Source organism: Rhipicephalus microplus, chromosome 10 (assembly GCF_043290135.1).
Source record: "Rhipicephalus microplus isolate Deutch F79 chromosome 10, USDA_Rmic, whole genome shotgun sequence".
NCBI lineage: Eukaryota > Metazoa > Arthropoda > Arachnida > Ixodida > Ixodidae > Rhipicephalus > Rhipicephalus microplus.
In genome coordinates this window covers 69,047,188-69,068,294 of record NC_134709.1, presented here as the reverse complement: position 1 = coordinate 69,068,294, position 21,107 = coordinate 69,047,188, and the positions used below count along the sequence as shown (strand labels likewise).

The following is a 21,107-nucleotide window of genomic DNA, read 5'->3' as shown; positions in this document are numbered from 1 at the left end:
TTGCGTAGAACCCCTATTTCAATTCAAAAGAAATATTGTGCAGGTAAGTTAGGTCATAATAAATATTTCTTTTTTTTTATATGTCATACCTACCATTCGAATTCGATTAGAAATTATTCGATCAAAATCACTACTCACTTCAAATTCACTTCGAACCTAAAATTGACTATTCGCACAAGCCTAGTCTAAAGTTTATCATATGTGCAGGTATCGGTATCACGAGTGCGCGTCGTATAAAAAATAAGCATTCGCATGACACATTCTCGCCCCATTTTAGAACTTGCCTTGGCCTGTTTTTCAGTCCTAAGTGGCACTTAACAAATGTCATGTATATCAGCTTCGGTTCAACCTCTATGTCATAGTACATACTGCGCGGCATTATTAAGAAGAGGTGAAAAAAGACAAAGCCACCGATGAAATTGGCCATAAAAGGATGTATCCATTTCCGATTCCATTCTCCGTTTTCTTTTTTTTCTTTTTTTTTGCTCGCACCGTATCGTATGATATCATACCACATATGCTGGCTCATAGATAGAAATGGGTTCGCATGCCGTTTGCGATTAGCGAGCATCACCAACAGTCGCGTTCTGGGGCCTTCTATCACCATCGAAGATCAATCGTGTAGTCAGGACAGAGGTTCTAAGAGATTCATGTATGCAAACATACGACAAAGCGAGCTAGTTCGATCACAATCGTCTTCGCTAAGTGCACAGAAAGCAAGCACAGCTTCACAAACGACTACTATGAAAAAAAAATCAACTCCAAAGTTGTCTCCATGCGTGCGTACGAACGTGTACTACGTACATAACTTTTAAGGCATGTGCACAACGCAGTCAACAGGCAACAGTTCACTGCGTTGTTCACAGGAGGAAGCTTCACGGGAAACATAACAAAAGCAATGAACAGTAGCTTTAAACACTCGCCGCCACTCGTAACCGCCTCATCTCGCAAAGCGGAACAAGCTTTAGGAGGTAATGCCTCGCGTAATGACAAGCGAAAGCGCAGTCCTCAAGCACCCAGATTGCAATCTATCTAGTCCTCCCAAAGATGGCACCAAGCGCGCATCGTACCTTTTTGGCGTCTGCTAGCACGAAACCTGCTCAACACCTTCCAGAAAGCTTCCACAACTAAATTGTCCTGGAAGCGTCTGGCGACCCTCGGGCTCCCCGCAGGTCGCCAGAACCGTCCAACCCGAGAAAAACAAACGCCAACCGGAAGTGCGCCGCAGGTGAGACAAAGCAGCCCGAGAAAAACGAGGGTGCTCTGGCAGCCCGCGGGTAGCCAGAAGTGGAAAATAGAAGAGCCCCATTAAGTCGATTTACAGTCAGGAGTTGCCCTCTCAACCGACCTTTCTTCCTCGACTTTGTCTGAATCGATGGCGAGCACGGCCTCCTGGAGCCCTGGCTGCATAAAGAGCTGCTGCAGCACCGAGTTCATGTAGCAGGTGGCACCGGCATTCTTGAGCCCCACGTAGCCGCTCTCGGCACGCCCCGCAATGAGCGGCTCATACTCGAACTCCTTGATGAGCTCAGACTTGAGCTGATGGTGCCTGTCGACGAGCCACCGAACGATCCTTTCCAGGTTGGTCGGGCAGCAGCGAGCGAGCTCGACGAGGACGCTGAAGGCGGCGGTGCGAGGCTCGGCGGCGGCGCACTTGGGCTTGACGGCGGGCTCGGGCGTGTCACCCTTGGCACTCTTTTCGATGAGGCTCGAGGCCGGAAACAGGTACGACTCGAGCAGGGTGGCCACGAGGCTCTGGCCGACGTCAGCCTTGCGCTCGTCGCCGTTGCAGGCGACCAGCGTGCGGACGAGGTGGAAGTGGCCCGTCATGAGCGTGGCGTCCATGCTGCGGTCGTGCGGGCTGTCGGACGGCGAGAAACTGTGTAGCCAGGCGATCTCGTCCTCGAGCATCTGCGCGACGTCCACGGGCGCGTCACCTGAGAGGTAGCCACGAAAGCAGGGCGTGCGTGACAGTAAGTACTTCTCCTCCTGTTGTAATGGAGCGCAGTGTTAGCTACCAAAGCTCAATAAACTACCAACAGTTTATTGGCAAAAAACATGACCTTAATACCAACATTTAACACTCATTGCTTATTACTAAGCAAAGCAAAGACAAAACTAATACACGTGTCATACCAGCGAGATATGCAATTTCTTTGGCTGATAACGACGTTAGTATAAGTAAAATTTCTTCCCAATTAACTTTGATTGTGCATCTCTTTATGTGTGTTCCTTATGTCCCGGTTCCTTGTGTGCATCAGTCCCCATAAATATGTGTCACCAACAAGCTCACGTTGAAAACCCCCTGAACCTCTTAAGAAAACTGCCAAGCAATGAAAAGCAAGGAGCATAACTGGCCCGATACAATTGTTTATTGCATATAAATAGATAGATGCTGGAAACGGTTCTGTTTCAATAACTTTCCCCTTAGGTAAATACTAAATTTTAACATTGTGAAAGAAAGCAATGACCAGAAAAAGCAGCAGGCTTCACCGATTTGCTCCGCTCCACTTTTTTTTTTTTTTAGTGAGACAGCAGTATTTCCCATCTGCTTGACGTGCACTGTTGGAGCATGCGGCTGTGAAACTGTAATGGACCCTATGTAGGACATTACACACTCTCTTTGAAAGACTCGCTTGAGAGAAGATAAAAAGCACCTGAAACATCATACACATGAATACTAGAAGTAAAGTCCCCTTTACCAAACTCGTCAAGTTTAGGCATCTCTCTCATCACTTCCTGCCACTGATACGTTTATTCTGAAAAAAAAAAAAAAAATGATAACTAAAGACTTACCTTTGGAGTCAGCCAGGAGCCGGCAGGCAAGGTCGAAGTACTCGACACATTGCCCAAGTAACCTGCAGGAGTTACAACCCCATTAAGCGTGTGGAACAAACATGACCAAATGACAATAAAATGACTCCAGTCAGTGGTAGCATGCAATCTTCCCACTTTTCAGAAAGGTATATACCTTATGATAAAGTGTCGCGTGAGCAACAGTTACACAACGAAAAGTAATTGCTGTGCGCACTAACTATACCACAAGCCAGTAGAGCTCTAGCAGTCACCTTAAGCTCTGTCATGAACATGTTAACTGGTGGTAGAAAAGCGAGAAAAAAAGGAAGAAGAAACGAGAGAAAAGAACAATATCAATATAAGAGAAATTAGAAAAAAATAGGAGGACGAGGAAGAAAAGAAAGGCACGAGCCAGGATGTGGCCGAGACAGACGGCGGCACAGGTGCTTGGAACGCAGACATGCGTTGGCGGGGGGTCGAAGCGGCAAGGCGTTTGCCGGAACCCAACGAGCACAGCTCCTAGGAAGGACGTACCCAAGCAACTGCTGCAGCAGCTCTTCCGGCACATTCACGCTGTTCATTTCGGTTGCCATGTTGATACCCGACGAGCCCCCATTGGTCACGCACGACGATACACTTGATGGCAGGCAACCACGCTCACGCAACCATTTATTCTCCGTACCACATCCCAACTCCCCGCGTCTCGCTTCCCGCGCGACACCTAGTTCCTCGACTGTATACTACACACAGCCTCAGAGATCCACACACAACCCCACTCGCTCGCCACCTCGTTCCACGATCGTCAACCACACCCAACCCCCCGGCACTACCTCTCATTCCTCAGAGCGAATAGTAGACATAGGAAGAAATGGAAAAAGGTGTGGAACGTGAAAAAGCACAGACTGAAGTGTATTGTCTCAGACTCCCAATTGCTTTCATGGAAAAAAGATGGCCCTGTGGAATGTGTTTGAAGTCGGTTGATAGATGACATTATCGAAAGCTGAAATTTGTACACAATGAGTTAGTCAGCATTTTGAACAGTGGGTGCTGCACTCTTGTAGTAGTTAAATTTTCGAGTATAGCCAAGATTGTTACGGACGATAATGTAGTGGATTTGCCAAACAGTGCAGTGCCGCGTAGTGTTAGATGACGTGCTGGTGAAATGGTGTTGTGATGACCAGTGCGAGTTGAACGGAAGAGAGAATAGAAAACGAGCGAGTACAAAAAGTTACAGATGAAGATTAGGACATCAAAAAGACGTTGGAAAGAAGCAGTTTTCCTTAGCTTCTCGGACACAAAGACGAGGAGGAAGTCGAGCGAAGATTAGAAAAAGGCGCGAGCACGTGCATCGTACAGCGGGGCCCGAGGCGTGCGATTCCAGCGGCGATCGGCGCACGAGCAGCGATAAGCTGGCGTAGTCGACGTGGGCTTCGCAGGCGAAGGACGCATCACTAACTAGCATACTGGCGACGGGAGCGGCAGAACAGCGACTTGGCAACCTGTGACGCGTGCGTCTTGAAAAGAAGACTGAGACCTCGACACGCTTTGAGGGAGGCTGCTCGGGATGCAGCCGCTGCGCACAGCAAGCGCCGACATTACTGGCGCAAGGCCTCTTCGAAGCAAGCCTCCAAACACAGACCCTGGGTGACCACGTCAGCATTGAGAACCGGGTATCGCCTGTGGCCGCTAGGCCCAACCATCAAGACATCGATACGTCACCGACACCGGGTGATGTCGACGACGGGCGACCAGATCGGCAGCGGCGAAGAACAGCGATGTTCGTCGAGGACCCCAAGAGTGACGCAACGTGACAGATTTCAGACATTGACGAGCACCGAATCGGCTTAGTCAAGTAAGAACAGTGCAAATCTTGAGCACGGCTATGAGGCTAGGGATGCCTGTCGTTGACGAGGACAGATTATAGCGTGTAGCCCAGCTGAAGTGTACGCTTAGTGCATCTGAGTTCAAATTTGAAGTTAGTATTTAGATTTTGTACATTTTTGTACACACTATACTTTCAGTAAATGAAACCTGAAGGGACTGGGGAAATATGTTTCATTTAACAAGAGTTTCATTTACTCAGAGGTGAACATGGGTGCAGAATACAAGCCCGAAACCAAGTATTGCACAGGCAGTGGTTCCGTTTAAGCAGTAGTTTCCTTTAACAGATTTCCGTTTACTGAGAATCTACTGTATTTGTATATAGAGGGTGTGCCGCGTGCGAGTGTTTATTAAATGGGTTTTGTAGTTAACGTAGCCATGTCTCAGTCCGTCGCCCGCAGCAGCAGCCATCCGTAATAATTGACAGGCTTTGAAGACATGAAGTCTTAAAAACGGACAAACTATGACATTACTGTACTACGCTTTGGGAGCGTATTAAAAAATCCTGACGTGGTCCCCATTTATCTGAAAAGGAAGGCTGCACTGCCACCAGCTAAAGCCCTCAACAGTTGTCATGCCAGGTGTCCATTTCGTGGATTGCAAACACAATCCGCCTTTTTCACGATGCCACAGTGCACGCGCCCTTCCCTAGCAGAAATGTCACGAAATGCCTCCTGGTCTCGGATGTCTTTGTTCTAGTAATGCCAGTTCTCCTCCCCCCCCCCCCCCCCCCAACCATAACATAACGGCAGAGGGCAGCACAGGAAAATGGGAAAGGGGACTGCCCCTCCATCATCTGCCTGTTTATTCACAACTTAACTAGTATAAACATGACAAGAGGCTCTTTTCACCATTATGTGCGATGCCCTGAACCTTCATACCCTTGCAGACACATCGTGCCCTTCAAACAAAAATCCCCACTGCCGCGAAACCCCACTTTAAGGTCAAGTAAACATGTTACTCTCCCATCAAGTTATTATTTTTTTTTTCAAAATTTAAAAACTTCTTATGCATTTACAGGTTACCACTAATATTTTACCGATACTCGAATCCTGCTACTATAGCAAAAGTTGTTTCCACTTCCTTTGAACCGAAAATGATCATATTTGCACATGCCTTGTTTCAATATTTAAAAATATATTGTGCAGGTTGGTTGTGCAATGACAAATATGTGCTCATTCCTCTTTATGATGTGATTTATACTATGTCAACTCTATTTGAAAATATTCAACCAATTTACTATTTGTTTTGAATTTGCATTAAAACTAAAATTCACTATGTGCTCTAGTCTAGCCATAACAATTAAGTCCTAGCGTGCTGGTCATTGTCGGTAGTTACCCTCTGTGACTGACCTCTGGTTAGAGCCTCGGGTGTAGCTCGATGGCACCCAGAGTGGAAGATGCGCCTTGAGCAGCAGCTGCAGCAGGAACGGCCGCAAGGGGGTTTGGCCAACAGTGCGGCTCAGCCGGTGCAGACCGTCGCGTGCCGCGCATCTCACTTCCTCGCTGCCGCAGCCCAGCAGCACGTCCAGCACAAAGTCACGCACACAAGGGAGCTCACAGAACCAGGCTGCAATGAACGCACCACACAACGGTCAAAACTGGACTCTTCTTGCTTTTAAAGGGACACTGAAGAGGTTTCGAATTCACGAATTTATGGCGAATTCAGTATCCGCGACTTCTTACATTATGTCTGCGGAGGTGTCTTTCGCAAGGTTCGATTAAACAACGGCGCTATGAGCGAGCAAACTTAGACCAAAAGAACGCCCCCTTCCCCCTCCCGGCACGTGCATGCGCAGGGGCGGAGCACGGGAGAGATAGACACGTGGAGAGGTGACGTCACCTTCAGGGTCGAGCCACCGCCCAGCAGGCAACTACTGTATAAACCGGACTATAGGTCGAGTGAGAATATAGGTCAAGCCTCGAAGTTCAGGCTACCAAAAAAAAAAAAAAAAAGGAAAACAACCCGAAATTGCAAACGATATTTATTTGCGAATTGGGCACACCGCACACCGATCGTCAGAGCTCCCCTCTACCACCATCGCAACTGTTTCTATTCGTCAGACAAAGCACCACTGTCTTCTGAAGACGAGAGTTTGCCGCTGGCCGCCTCCCACAGTGCATTGTCTTCCTCTGAGCTGTGAAATCCACAAACAATTAATGTTTCTGCCTGCTGCCCGCGCGGACCATGCCAATAGGCTAAAAGCGAGCATGAATTACTAGTGCCAATGCTGCTGTTTCTTATCGAATTTGATATCCACTGATAAGCTTATGATTTGTAATAGTTTGACAGTGAAATTAAGCACTGGCATGCATCTTATACATGCCAGTCTATGTTTTTGACGCGGTTGAAGGTGGCTGGTTGGGACTATTTTTCTTGTGCCGCTTCAGTCGTCGTCCTTTAAGTGGCGACCGGCTCAAACATGTACGGATGTACAGCCAACTCGGTCTGACGTTCACAGTTCGCCATGTTGCAGCAACTGCCCGATTTCAACAAATAAGTGGTTAGAAGAAGAAAGGATGCCTAATTTCTGCAGCCCGGTAGGAAGCACGGCGCAGCGCCTCAACAGATAAACACAGCATTGACTGCCGGCGAGCGCCTTCAGCTGTCTTTACCTTCCCGACAGTGACGTCACGGAGCTTCGACCAATCACAGCAACGGCGAGACTCGCGATGGCAGCCGCGGCGCCTGCTGCTGGTTTTCATCAAAATACAGTTATTTGCATTGGTTTATGCAAACTTTCAACTTGATTTTCGGGTTCGCCGCATGAAGTTACGCATCATGACACCATATTCTCGTTTTTTTTTTAAAGTGTTTCAGCGTCCCTTTAATAATGATAATAATAATAATAATAATAATAATAATAATAATAATAATAATAATAATTATAGTAATAATAATATTAATAATAATAATAATAATAAACAACTAATAAATGTGTTGTTTTAAATGTACGGTTTATTTAGGACTCCACAGTAGGTTGTTTCCGTTGCCTGCATTCTTCACTATACTTATGTGGTGCCTGTTCTGTTTTGTATACAGCTATATCTCGCTAAAACAAAGTTGCTTTCAACAAGGATGAACAAAGACGTCTTGTGTAGTGTGCATCTTCTTTATCCCTGTTGCTTATATCTGCACTGCTTTTCTAAAAAAATGTGCAAGCTATTCGCTCACCAGTATCTTGTAAGCTGGATTAAGTTTGTCACATTTAGTAATTCATTACAGTCAAATATTGCTATAACAAAGTTGAAGGGGGAGTTGTAATTACTTCGTTATAGCCGTTAGTTTGTTATAGCCAATATCCATTTCTACCGGCAATCAGCCATTAAGAGAGAATGTACACACCAACGAATATCACAGCAGCCTGCCGCGCAGAAAAAAACAACCATCGGCCAGCAGAAAATAGCAAAGTAAAAAAGAACAATGCACTTTATTTCCGCCGAATTCAGCACACCAGCTGGCAGATCACTTCAAAGAAAAATAGTCCTTAATATTATTGACCTTCCCGACTCTTCCTCACACGGATGACTGGTTTTTCAGCTGCAGCAGCTATTTCGGGTCCGTCCTCATCGTCATCCTAAGCACTAAAGAAGCAGCACAGCAGGTCTGTCGCATCCAGCGCTTGCGCGGTCGTCGGGTTCGCCAAATTTAGGCTCAAGGGTGTCGACACAATCGTCACCGATTCCACATCACTGTTTTGTTTTCATTCGGCACAATTTACAATTTCTGCATCTGACAATTTTTCGGTCGTCGCCGTGTCAGCATCGGCACCGATGTACATGCAGAAAGTGTCGCAGTCAGGCACAACGCCGACGTCAAGAAGAGCATCCCACGACGTCTCGGCTTGGTCACCCTAGACACCCAGCTACATCGTCAAAATCTTAGGCCACTTTTTTTTTTTCTTGATGCCAGGCTCGACGGCTTTTAACATTGTCGACTTCTGCTCGATTGTTTAAGTTTGCGCTCATGATTGCCACTGCCGTTGTCCATTTTGTGTGTAGCGGCAGAAACTGATAGAGGTGGTGTTACTCTTCCACAGCGAACGACAAGGACGAAAGCCACAATCTACGCCGCCCCGGTAGTGTGCGAGGCTCCGGCGCAGAGCTGAAGGGGAGAACGGGCAGATGCACGGGCGAGTCAACGAGTTCTGCAGGAGAGGGGAGGCCGGCTCACGCGCACACTCGCGAAGTTGCTGAGCGGGCGAGTTCATTAGTCCTCGAGGAAAGGAGAGGCAGGGAGACTCACTCCCACACGCGAGTTTTAATGACCGCAGCCGTGATAAGACGTAAACAGTCGCGCCATAAGATATTTAATTCACGTATACCAAAATGATCAGTAAATGCTCATTGCAGACTAAGAATGGTTCATTATATTATATCCATTGTGAGGAAATTTTTGCTTTGTTAAAATGAGTTTTTAAATAGATGGACATCTATGAGAAATTTAAGGGGAATTACAATTGCTTCGTTATATCCCATTTCATTATACCGAGATTTGACTGTATACCAACGTACATTACATCAAGGTTTCACTTAAAAGGAAACTTCGATTTAATGAAAGCCGGAGAAACAGCACCTACATGATGGAACCTCACATTCTCGGCTGCTTTCTCATCACATTATCCGAGGGTATCTGCTCATTGGTGCAGGATCATACTATCTGCCTATGAGGAGAAAATGACTCAGTCACCTAAAGCTGTACCCGACTACAGTGTTGAATTTTGTATTTGCTAATAATTTTTACACACACTGCAATGAAGCAGCGCAGCTGTCCAGTCAAAGCACGCAAAGTGTCTGCAAATACGCGCCAGTACCAGAAACGTCCTCCCTGAGCTCCAAGCAGGAGAAGAGAAAGCTGAGGGCCTCTTGAGCCAGGAGTGCATCCTTGCGATCCACCGTGTCCTGACTGACACAGATGCCACCGTGAAGGCCAAGCGAGCTCTCACCGTCGCTGCCACTGCTGGTAGCACTGCCTGCAGGGAGACAAGAAGAGTGTGGGCCACTTGATCGACGCTCCACGCCAACCGAATCCGAGAAAATGCCATGTCACTAATACACTCCATTCTCAATATAACGAAATAATACAGCGAAAGCTCCACCTGTACCCATACCATATCGTGCAAAATTAGCAAAAAAACCTAGTACCAATGACACAGCAGGGCTCCAACTTGGTTCAGCTGGGTGCCAGCGCAGTATTCTACCACTGAGCCATGCCAGTGCTTGGGACTTGTTGGCAAACTTGCCCTAGGTTAGGCTTGATGTTGGGAAAGGAATCGTGTTATTATGAGTAACTAAGCGTTTTAGAACAGCAAACAAACAACCAGGCATCACACAATGCGAATAGAGTAATGAGTGGGTCGTTCAATGCTCCAATCCATTACAAAAGCTTGTTTTTGATCACCTATTAACTGTGGCGCATACCCACTTCAGGCAAAATTCCTCATCGCCATCAGCCACTGCATGAACAATTGGCACAAAATTCCTCGCAATAGTTTAGTGGGTACCACGCTTCTCAGAAGAATGACGAAGGATAGCATAGCGAATGCCAGCCTACTACCCTGAAACATTCATTATTAATGCCGTAGTGGGTACCCAGCAAGTGTGCTTGCAGGAGTTACCGAGTGAGTGTTTAGAAAAGGCTCTGAAAGGCCGCCCTTCTAGCTTTCACTGTGACTGTGCTGTGGCTTCCACGCAGGCTTGGCATTTTTCGTTATAACGAAGTAAATGAAGAATGCTCTTAGAATAGATAGTGCTAAGAATATACCTTTATAACAAATTTTTGGTGATAACAAACTTATCTTTATATAAGATGCAACTTTGCTATAATGAGGTTTGAGTGTATAACAGATCTTTCTCGTAATTGTAAAACTACCGCACCTGAGATACAGAATGCCAGAAAAAAAAAAAAGCCAAATTCCAGCTGAGGCTACCACACCACTTTCATCAAAGGAAAGTAGAAAATCCTAGCCTTCATTCTATCTATAGCCTTCATTGTAGGTGTATGTAGTAATGAGAGGTAAATACCCATTTTCTTTACTGCGGACTTCCCCCAAGCTGTGCCGCTGCGGCCATGATATCTGTAGAGCATTACAGTCACCGAACAATTTTTCAAACCTGGCGGGGACCGAAAAAAAGTCCGAAAAATTCGTTTTTGTTAGAAATATGAACTTTATTGCATCAGGCAGGCTTAAAAACAGTCCATGATTCTGCCTTGTTTCATACTACACTTAGGAGCAATTTGGTTCACCCGTATTTGCGCCAAGTTGACATCGTCACTGTAAATGCTCAACAAAATCGTCATTCCGGTGGCGATCTCCGCTGCCGACGGCTGCGGGCGATCATCGTCATCATCATCCGAACCGCTCTTCGGCTGCGGCATAATTTGGCGAAGAATGTGTTTGTTTGTGGGCTCTGCGCACGAAATTCTCATCATACGCACGAGCGAAAAATGTCATCGTGGCAGGCACATTCAGTATTCTAGGGACCATACTACAACCATACATTCACTCACGAGATTTTTTCCTTCCTCCATGCAGTCACTTCACCACAGCGCAGCTCCACCTCCTCCCTGTACGGTGCGATGACGACAGTGCTGACCACTATGGCTGACCGAAGACAAAAAATATGGTCCCGTGCCGCGTTTTCTAAAGCAGACACAGCCATTTTAAAATTAAGCCACTAAGCTTAGTCAAGCCGGCGGAAAATCCAACATGGCGATGTCGGTAGTATTTCGTTGCGCGGCTCAAAACAAGCAAATTAGTCCGAAAATTTCAACTTTTGGGGTCAAATTCGTCCAAAAAATGGGTCGCAAAAACGCATTAGCCCTGTGGAAACGCTGACAGTGCACTTTTTAAGTCCGAAATATCAAACAAGTATGAATTTTTGGAGTCCCAAAAATCGGTTGCCTACCTCTTCTTGTATCTGCGGTGCTTACACTGGGTCATGTATCCGATTGTTGTCGACATCCCCCCAAAAAGTGGAATTTTTCAATTATTACTTGAAATTTTTGTCAATTTTTTTTCATCAAAATAGTGGCACCGACTTGGAAATTGGAAAAAAATAAGAAGGAAGGAAAGAAAGAGAAGAGAATAGCAAACACGAACCAAGCAGACCATTTTAGTTTAGTAGAACTCGTTGCTGGGCTAGTTGGTGCAATTCTCAGATTCAATACAGTCGAACCCATTTATAAGAGACACTAATGTAAGAGACAAAATGGGATAAGGGACACCAGTGTGCGTACATCGATATAGGTGTTGATGAGAAAATGCATACGTAGTATTCTGCCTATAAAAAACAGCTCATATAAATGACAAGAATTGCTCCCCGGTGCATGTCTCTTATAAAGGGGTTCAACTGCAGTCAATTTCGCGCCAAGAATAACCACACTGACAGAAGAAGAAACACATAGACAGGACAATGGACACTTGGTTCTTAGAAATGTATCAACTAGCCCCGCCTCAAAAAGCTCGGCAACCAACTGGAGCTATGGGTGGCATTCCCCGTGCCATTCAATCAAGATGCAAGCATGCAATGTTCTCACCTGTGCTGCTCTGGCGGCTTCGCCGTCCCGCCGTCGTGGCCGCAAAGTGGGTGCCCTCCCGGGTGGGCAACGGCGAGTTGGTCAGGCGTAGCTGACCCGCCGCAGCTGCCCACGCCACGCGCACCAGCGTATCAACCACCTCCTCGAGCAAGGCACGGCTCATAGACTGTGGGTAAAGTGCGTGAAGAAGGTGTTCTCAAATCTCATTGACTAAACCTTTTGTTGCATCGTCACTGCCAACCAACATCACCGCCACAATTACCTGCTACCGCGCCGTGCCTCTCTTGCAGCTCCTGTGAAAGAACGGAGGCAAGAGCCAAGAAAAGAATGTGCTTGTGCTGCTGGCGGTTCGGACACTGCAGATGTCGCAGCTACGCTTCGGCAGTTTGCCTTATTATGAAGTGGCGAGAACAGTGCGGGCACACTTGCCGCCGTCACGTCATCTCGCATCTCTCTCCCTTGCTGCACTTTCTCAACTTTTAAAACAAATATGGAATGAAATAAAAGGACTCAATAAAATACAATGCAAAATACGCTATAGAATCTAATACAAATAAAGTGCGATCGAATATAGCCGTAGTATATAAGAAACATGGAACAATAAAGATAACACAAGATACTATCATGAGTACTATGGGAAAAATAACAAAAAATGCGCGACACTAACTAGGCTCAGCAATCATGAGTTAGCAGAAAAAACCTCCTGCTATGACAAGAATAAAGAAAAGAAAGAAAAAAAAAGACAGAGGTACTTGTCAAGCATTTTGGACAATCTACCTGGAGGTAGAAACATGCTTAAAACGTGTTTGTTTTTTTTGAAAACTGTTTTTTTGGCCTTTTTTTTTTACTATTTGAAGACCCGGGTCCCCCCTTAAGGAAGCTTCAAAGTGCGAAAAACAAAGATAGAGAAATTGAATGCTAGTGGATTTAGTTTTTTTAAAATCCGAATGTCAACTTCATTAAAAGTGTGGCAAATTGTTTCGGTAAATGAAGACGCTATGATGCTAAAGGCATTCATTTATAGAATAGAAAACTCACCTTGATGATGGGTGTCACTGTTGAAAAAGGGGTCATTCGCACCAGGTCTACCTGCAGCTTCTTTGGCGTAGTGGGTTTCACGGGCGACGGCGCGCCACAAGTCGTCGACACGGACGACGTGGACGAACTTTGCAGAGCGTGTGGGACGTTCTGGCCACAAATTAGGAACCTGTTGGTAAGAAAACGAAAGCATGCCAAAACAATTTTTAAAATTACTTTTTTGACATCACCTTCGTCTCTATGATACACCGTCTCGACCCTCACACAATGGCAGCAAAGCAAAACTGAAACTAATTTCAATGAAACAGAGTGAATTATAAATTGTCTCATGGCAATAACAGAGCTACAAATATGTGTTCACTATGCACAGAAAGTTGGAGCCCTTCAACTACTGCGAAGATGACATGGAAACCAATGAAGCCAGTGGCTGAATCTGCAAGTTCGGCGGCCCCACTTTAACATCACCTTTGAGGCAATTCACACTTCTGAGCGCTCCCTTCAATTCCTGCTGTTCTCTCTCTGAGTGAACGTCACGCGTTTGTCCCACAGTGATTCCAAAGAGCAACTGCTGATAACAATGCCACTATAATCTCTATGTCACGAGACCAAGGGGCACGATGATTCGTGGGAAGTGCAGCCACTGAGTATCACTATCCTTGCGAAAGAGGCAGCTACTACACTTGTGGCTACGCTCACCACCACACCTGTGGCAAGGAAGCAGTACACATTATGTCAGGGGCTCCAGAAATTGTTGCTCTAGGCACCTTTTGTCTACAGACGCAATCAGCCAGAACTTAGTCATACAAAGCTTCAGTGTAAAATTATAATAAAGAAGTTATCTTTACAATATGTGTGACCTTGTTATACGAGGTTCGATGCATATACAATCAAACACAGATACACATATTGAATCCGAAGGAGATTGCAAATTAGTTCGATAATATGAAAAATTCTATTTAAAAAAATATAGGCCCCAAGAGCTTACCTGTAGCTTATTATCACCTACAAAAGGTGCATTCAAGAACGACAACTAATTCTGCACACACGCCGCAACAGAATGATTTATTAGCGAGAAAAAAAAATCGCTAACCTTAGCCTGCATCTTCGTTTTTGAAATGTTGAAGACGCTGCTCTCTATCTTATCACAACTCGCGAAATGCGTCGTCTATGCGCTCGTTATCGTCTTCACCGGTTTCCGCAAGTTCCGCCGTCTCAATGCCTGCCTTGCGGAAACAGTTGACCACTGTGTCCGTCTCCACATCTTGCCAGGCATTGAAGATCTTCGAGGGAGAAAACATCGCGTAGATTTTCGGCCACTCCTTCGCCATCCACTGCTGGTTGTTCTGGCTGCAGACAGCTGCGCTTTCGCTAGGAATGGTTTTGCCAACGATGTTGTAGCACTGCTTAAATTGGTGAAGCTACCCGCTGTTATCAGCAAAGTTGTTTCACTGAGTACAGCGGCAAACCATTTGACCTTGGCGATCAGCATCGGGCCATCCACTGGAATGTTCTTCACACGCACTTCTAAAAACCTCGTACAGAGTGCCTTTTCTAGATTCCCGTGGCTAGAAGCGCGCACATGAAAGGCCCTTGATATTTGCTGCACCGCCGCCTTTGCCTTGATACCTGCCTTGTTTTTCAACAAGGTACTCAGAGTGCTTCGTGGTATTCCGAAGTTGTCTGCGATGGTCGAACATCTCTCGCCCGCCTTAACACGCTGAATAGCCTTCAACATCGTAGCAAAGTCAAGGGTCCTGCGCTTCTTGATGCAGGCCAAAGCTACACGAGAAGTCGACAATTCAAGGAGTCCGCAGTGGCTTTGCACACCCCGCATGCAAAAGAGAAATGCTGCACATGCGGTAGTACGTAGTTGACGCGACAGCTCGTGAGCAGCAAAGCACTCGCGAGGCGATGGCTACCTGCTAGGGCAACAGCAAAAGGCACAAGCTGTGGTAGGCTGATCAAACCTCGTAAAACAGCAACAAAAAAAATAAAAGAGAAGGCAAAAGAAGAAGGGCATCGGCTCGTTTGTTCCTGCTCTCCAGGCCGACGCGTAGGCGGAGAAAGCATAAGAAAGAGAAACAAAAAAAAAAACCATTCCCCAAGTTGGAGATTGCGCAGTCCAAACCCTCTCGCCCTTACCTTTTTTCGAGCATTTCGGGTTTTGGCAGAGGTGCGGTGCCGCGCAGAGGTCGCTGGCAGCTGCTGCGAGTGCCAAAAGGGCGCCTTTCAACTTGCGCGGGGAGTTGTGCTGCCGCGGAGATCGCGGGGATGGGATGGGATGGGGGGTCAAGTGCTGAAGCCCACCTTACGCTCGCGGGGCGTTCGATATATCCCAAGGCGGGTAAAAATGCCGTTCGTTATAAATATGCGAATTTCTATACTTTTACAAAGGAATTTCAAGGGGATAACTTGGGAGTTCTATATACCTGTAAATTCGATATACACTCAAACCTCGTTATAACGTAACGGGATATGACAAAATAATAGGTATAATGATGTAAACTAAATATCACTTGAAAGCTCCATTGAGGATCATGCATTTTAAACCTTGTGGTATCAAAGTAAACTTGACCGGCAAATGGATATAACGAACTAAATTAGTCTATAAAATAATCTATAAAAAAGAAACGATTGTAGTGTGTTAAGTATATAGTTTTCCGCGGAGTTTGACGCTCGTTCTGCGCGGCTCTTTCAAAACTCCCGCGCACACCTTACAGCCACGCCATGTGAGGCCGGGAGAGTTCTCCTCTTCACAAGCCAGCGGAGAGGATTGAGGAAGCGCTCAGCGAATCACATGACCGAGAAGCGGCACCGCGGTGCAAAGCAATTTCTCTCTCCGCGCCTTAAAGATGACGGCAACAACTGCGTCTCTGCTGCTACCCTCTGCACCGAGAAAGGACTCTCCGCGACAGCTTTTTTTTCCCCCTTTCTGTCCGCACGTGGCTTTGAAAGGAGAAGGGTCTCTACGTGCAGAGACGGAATAGGGAGAAGCGTGGCACAGAGAGAGAGGTTCAGGAAAGGAAAGAACGCAACTTCTGCAGCCCTAATTGGGAGCACGGCTCAGCGCCTATAGGGGGGAGCGGAAGAGGGCATTAAAGATGTGAAGAAGAGTACAGAAGAAGAGAAATGGCGTGCATGACCAAGGACGTGTCGGGCACCTTCCTGTTGTCTAGTCCAGTGTCCTCAAGGAAGCGAAGAATCGCCTTGAAGACCTGGGTGTGGTGCCGTGCAGGAAAGAGAAGGTCCCTCTGGGTAGCCGCGGGCAGACCGTGGCGACGAAGTGCGCCGAGCAAGACGCCATGTAAAGCGTGGCACAAGCGCGTCGCAGATCGGCATTTGAGAGAGAGCAAACAATTCGCCACAGTATTTTCTTTCCTTTTTTTTTTTTTCCTTCTTTGCGCGCAGCGTTGAGAGGTACTGCCACGGGATTGGGCAACGGTGCTGAGAGCATTTTTGGAGCGCGGTATGTTCGAATTAACTGTCACAAGTGCTTCCGTGTTCGAATTACAGGGCATTTCCACCCATTAATATACACATAGCTTTGACGGGATCTTAGTGTGAGTTCTAATTAACCGGAAGTTCAAATTAAGCATGCTCGAATTAATGAGGTACGACTGTGTTTATTTTTCGTCGCACCCGTGGTCGCGTAGCGGTACGTCGGGCTGCGAGGCAGTTTCCTGCTTTGCATGCATATAGGCGTGCGCCCTTCTGAGCATACATTGGCACAAACTGTTATAATCGACATAACAAAATATAGGATATAACGAAATAATAGTGGCTTCCTTTCAACTTCATTATAACGAAGTTTGAGTGTATGTGAGTTCGATATAACCATGTTCGACTGTATTTTGAAGGCAAATAATTATAAACAAGCTGCAAAGACGAACTCTTTTTCGTCGCTTTGCTCTTTTTCCACAAACACAATGCTGAATTGTTTCCTACAAGCACAAATCAGCCATCTTTACCTAGTTATTTGCAGTGCAGTGAAGTAGATGCCCTGGCGCACGGCGTAGTCCACGTCCTGGGGAAGTCCATCCCTGTGCAGCACCCGAAGCACGTGCGAGAGTCCGCCTGCCTGGAGGAAGTTCTCGCAGAACACGTTGGAGCAAGCGTCCTGGTTGGTTGGCATCAACCGGGCACTCAGAACCTGTAGGTACGAAGTAGAACCAAGAACGCACTTCAAAAAGTTGTCGACGATTACACTCAGCCGCGCAAGTCTTGAAACAGTGAAATTAGACGATTCCAAAGACTAATTTGCCTGTTTCTAGGCTGTTTCTGTGTTAATAATTATTCATTTTGTTGAAGCGCACTAAAAAAAGGGACGGCCAGGAGAGGCTGACAAGGACAGCATTGTCCTTGTCAGCCTCTTCTGTCTGTCCATTTTTTTAGTGCGCTTCAACAAAATTTTCAATTATGAACGTTATTCAACTAGCCCAACTTGCCATCTTGCTGTTTCTATGTCACTGCTAGGCTTCAGCTAGGTGGTGCTAGGCTGTTTCCACATCGATTCTCCCGAGAGAGGTTAGAGTTCCACCACAAGCAGTCACAGACATGACAGAGGCAAGTCATTGTTGGCGTAACCCTTCAATCACTTCGGAATATTCTCTGTTCAATCGCTCTAGTATTCTCTCGTATGTACTCAAGCTCTTCAGCTCGTTGCCATCACTTCGCAGACATTTGTTTGGCCAACTGGCAGACATTTGTTCGGCTAACTGCTGCTTTTTTTCCTTCTTGGTAGAATTTGTGCGTGGATACAGAAGCGATAAAAAATGCAGCAGTCAATGCTAAAATTATACTGAAAACTAGGGCCGGAAAGACGAGCTTTCACTGACACATGGCGGCATACCTGCAGGTTGTACAGCAGGCGAAAAGGGTTTCTCCCGTTTGGGTCGAGCAACCTGCGGAGCACGACGTCTGACCCTTCGACCGGTGTCTTCTCCCTCGGTGCTGGGGAACCGCTCTTCTTGGGACTGCCCGACAGCCTGGGAGGCGGCACAGGTGGTGTTGTTGAAGAGGACTAGAGAAAAAACAATGAAAAACAAAAAACAAACAGAAATGACCACGTGAATGACGAAACATGAAGTAGCTGCACAAAAGCTGGTGCAGTGGAACGTATATTTAGTAATTAGTTGATTACTACTAATGACAATTACTATGGTAAGTTCGCAGACAAGAACAGGGCATTGCACAAGACGAGACACATAGATTGTGCGAGTGCCTGTATTTTGCAGCAAGGAATTATCACAGATTCTATGCTAACCTTATCATCCAAGACTCATGGGCCACTGATACCGATGAATACGTTTCACCTATATCAAATGGCAGCCGGCATCAGTGCTGCAAAGTCAAAAGTAACAACACCGCGACAGGAGCCCCTCAAAACCTGCCAAAAACTGCTCAGCTCAACATAAGTTCCCAACGTGCATAAATTACAAAAAGATACAGTAAACCCAAAAAAATCTTGACTACCCTTATAATATAACAGTTACTTCTTCAAAAGAAAGGTGAAACAGTGGAAAAATAAGACGAAGAGAAGAATATATATTGAGCCTCTTCGAGTATTCCCTCGGGCTGCCGGGCTGCACGACAGCTGCCAGAGGGCAGCCCGAGACGCTAGTTTTTCTCGGGCAGCCCCAAAGCTCTGACGATTATTGTTGTGCAGCAGACCCACTCCCTGAACACTCCATTTTTTCTTCAAGCAGTACCGTAATTACTCGAATCTAACGCGCACCTTTTTTCCGGTTAAGCGAGTTCATAAATCGCATGCACGTTAGAATCGAGTACAAACAAAAAAATTACGGTCAATCTATTGCCATCGGCAAATCTAAAATGGCCGCCCCCTACGTGCGTCGGCACGGAGGAACGGCATAGCGCGTCGGCCATTTCTGCCTATGTGTTTCCCATGTGCGGCACTTTGTACGTGTGCTGAGGAGTTCGTCATCTAGTAGTGCATTTGAATCGACAGCGTGGATGGGCCGACTACCAAAACTCGAGTGCACCACGATGCCGCTTTTAAAAGAAAAGTCATCGCGTGTGCAGAAACGGACGGAAATCGGGTCGCATCGCGGTCGTTCGGAGTTCTCGAAACGTGCGTGCGGGACCGGCGGAAACAAAAGCAGAAGATTGTCGACAGCAAAACTTCACGCAAAGGCTTCTGTGGACCACACCGGGGTCGGTTTCCGCAAATTAAAGAGCTGCTCGGCGAGTATGTGCTTGAGCAGCGAGTCGCACAGCGGCCCGTGACGACAGAACTGCTCCAAGTGCGGGCTATGCAATTAGTCTTAGAAAAAGGTCTAATGCGGAGCCAGTTTAAAGCGAGCAGGTGCTGGCTAACTAACTTTATGAAGAGGAAAGGCTTTTTCCTCCGAAGGGAAACATGCATATGCGAAAAGTTTTGCGGAGGAGTACGATGAAAAGCTTCACAGTTGTCAGAGGTTCGTCCGAAACTTGCGGCGCAACAACGACTACCTGCTTGGGCAAATCGGGAATGCCGATCAGACGCCTCTTTACTTCGACATGCCTGGCACCACAACCGTCGAGAAGAAGGCGGCGAAGCAAGTTCGCGTGCTGACATCGGTCCACGGTAAAACTACAGTGACGGCAATGCTCTGTTACACGTCAGATGGGCACAAGCTTCGCCCGTACCTCATATTTAAATGAAATGCACTCCCGAAAGGAGTCGTTTTTTCGAATGGTGTGATCGTGCGGGCCAGCGAGAGAAAAAATGGGTGCGCGTTGCAATCGATGTCTTACTTTTTTTTTTTTTTCGCGGTGGAAATCGGGTGCGCGTTACAATCGAGGGCGCGGTAGAATCGAGTAAATACGGTATGTGGTGGGTGCGTGTGCACACTGCTTGAGCAAGTGAGACTCTAGCGTTCCCTATTGCTTACCAGCACTCACTTGCCACTCCCACACTGAATCTCACATTATGGTGCAATGAGAATACACACACCTTCATACAGATTTGGTCGAGCGCATCGATCACTGCAGGGTCAGCAGGAATCAGGTGCAGCAGCGTCTGAACCTGTTCGGCTATCCTGGATGAAAAAACAACAACAAAAGTATCAGAATATATTGTTGCATGGTTTTCACTGACATTTTCTGTGTATAGTTGGACGGATCCTAAAAGGCGTCTACAAAGAAGTTGAAGAAGTTGACATTGAAGTGTGAGCTGTACTGTGGCTCACCACCGGCTTAGTGTTATTGCCTTGTGACAATACTATACCGCATTTACTCGCATGAATTGTGTTCTCACATAGTTGTGCACCCCTAATATTTTTCCAGTTAAAAAAAAAGTTTACTCGCATATTTTGTGCTTCCCGTCTCGCCCGAGCCAGGTCGCCGGTGCGTGCACGATGAGACTTTGTACCTTTGGATGGTTTGTACGAGCGTGCGGGGCTTGCGCCTCACTGAGCAGGCGCGCGCAGTCGAACGGGCTGCGACTGCAAGGCGACCATATTTCGAGGACTTAACTACCCTTAACCAATTCAATGTTTCGCTTCAAGTTCACAGATCAATGCCCCTTCTACTATCACACAGTCATTCAAGTGAATATGTCACAGCAGCAACAGCAGCAGACCTTGGATCGTCCATGCTTGCCAACTGGTACAACATCTCGAACACGTTGCCGCCACTTGATATGACCACACCAGGAAGCTGCTTCTCCTATGCATAAAAAAAAAGCCAAAAATGAAGAAGCCACTCAACAAAAATATGGTAGAAACGAGAGAACATGCTCTGCACCATGGCATGGCGAAGTTAAAGGTTCCCAGGCACCTAAGAGTGCAAGGCATTTTGGGTTATTCCTGCTCACCAAGACAAAAAGTAATTCTGTGATAAATAAAATTCGA

The 21,107-nt window shown here is 46.6% G+C and overlaps 1 protein-coding gene across 1 annotated transcript in view; it reads right to left on the bottom strand.

The window, feature by feature from the left end:
- The window catches only part of LOC119181038 (ubiquitin carboxyl-terminal hydrolase 24-like), a 148,957-nt gene that overhangs the window by 78,525 nt on the left and 49,325 nt on the right, over nucleotides 1–21,107 (bottom strand). The window contains exons 27-36 of the mRNA XM_037432210.2: nucleotides 20,837–20,922; nucleotides 20,210–20,294; nucleotides 18,104–18,274; nucleotides 17,223–17,404; nucleotides 13,255–13,423; nucleotides 12,217–12,382; nucleotides 9,491–9,649; nucleotides 6,030–6,246; nucleotides 2,797–2,858; nucleotides 1,349–1,937 (exon numbers count right to left, since the gene is read on the bottom strand). Coding sequence (XP_037288107.2) covers nucleotides 1,349–1,937; nucleotides 2,797–2,858; nucleotides 6,030–6,246; nucleotides 9,491–9,649; nucleotides 12,217–12,382; nucleotides 13,255–13,423; nucleotides 17,223–17,404; nucleotides 18,104–18,274; nucleotides 20,210–20,294; nucleotides 20,837–20,922 — 1,886 coding nt within the window. The remainder of the gene's footprint in view (nucleotides 1–1,348; nucleotides 1,938–2,796; nucleotides 2,859–6,029; nucleotides 6,247–9,490; nucleotides 9,650–12,216; nucleotides 12,383–13,254; nucleotides 13,424–17,222; nucleotides 17,405–18,103; nucleotides 18,275–20,209; nucleotides 20,295–20,836; nucleotides 20,923–21,107) is intronic.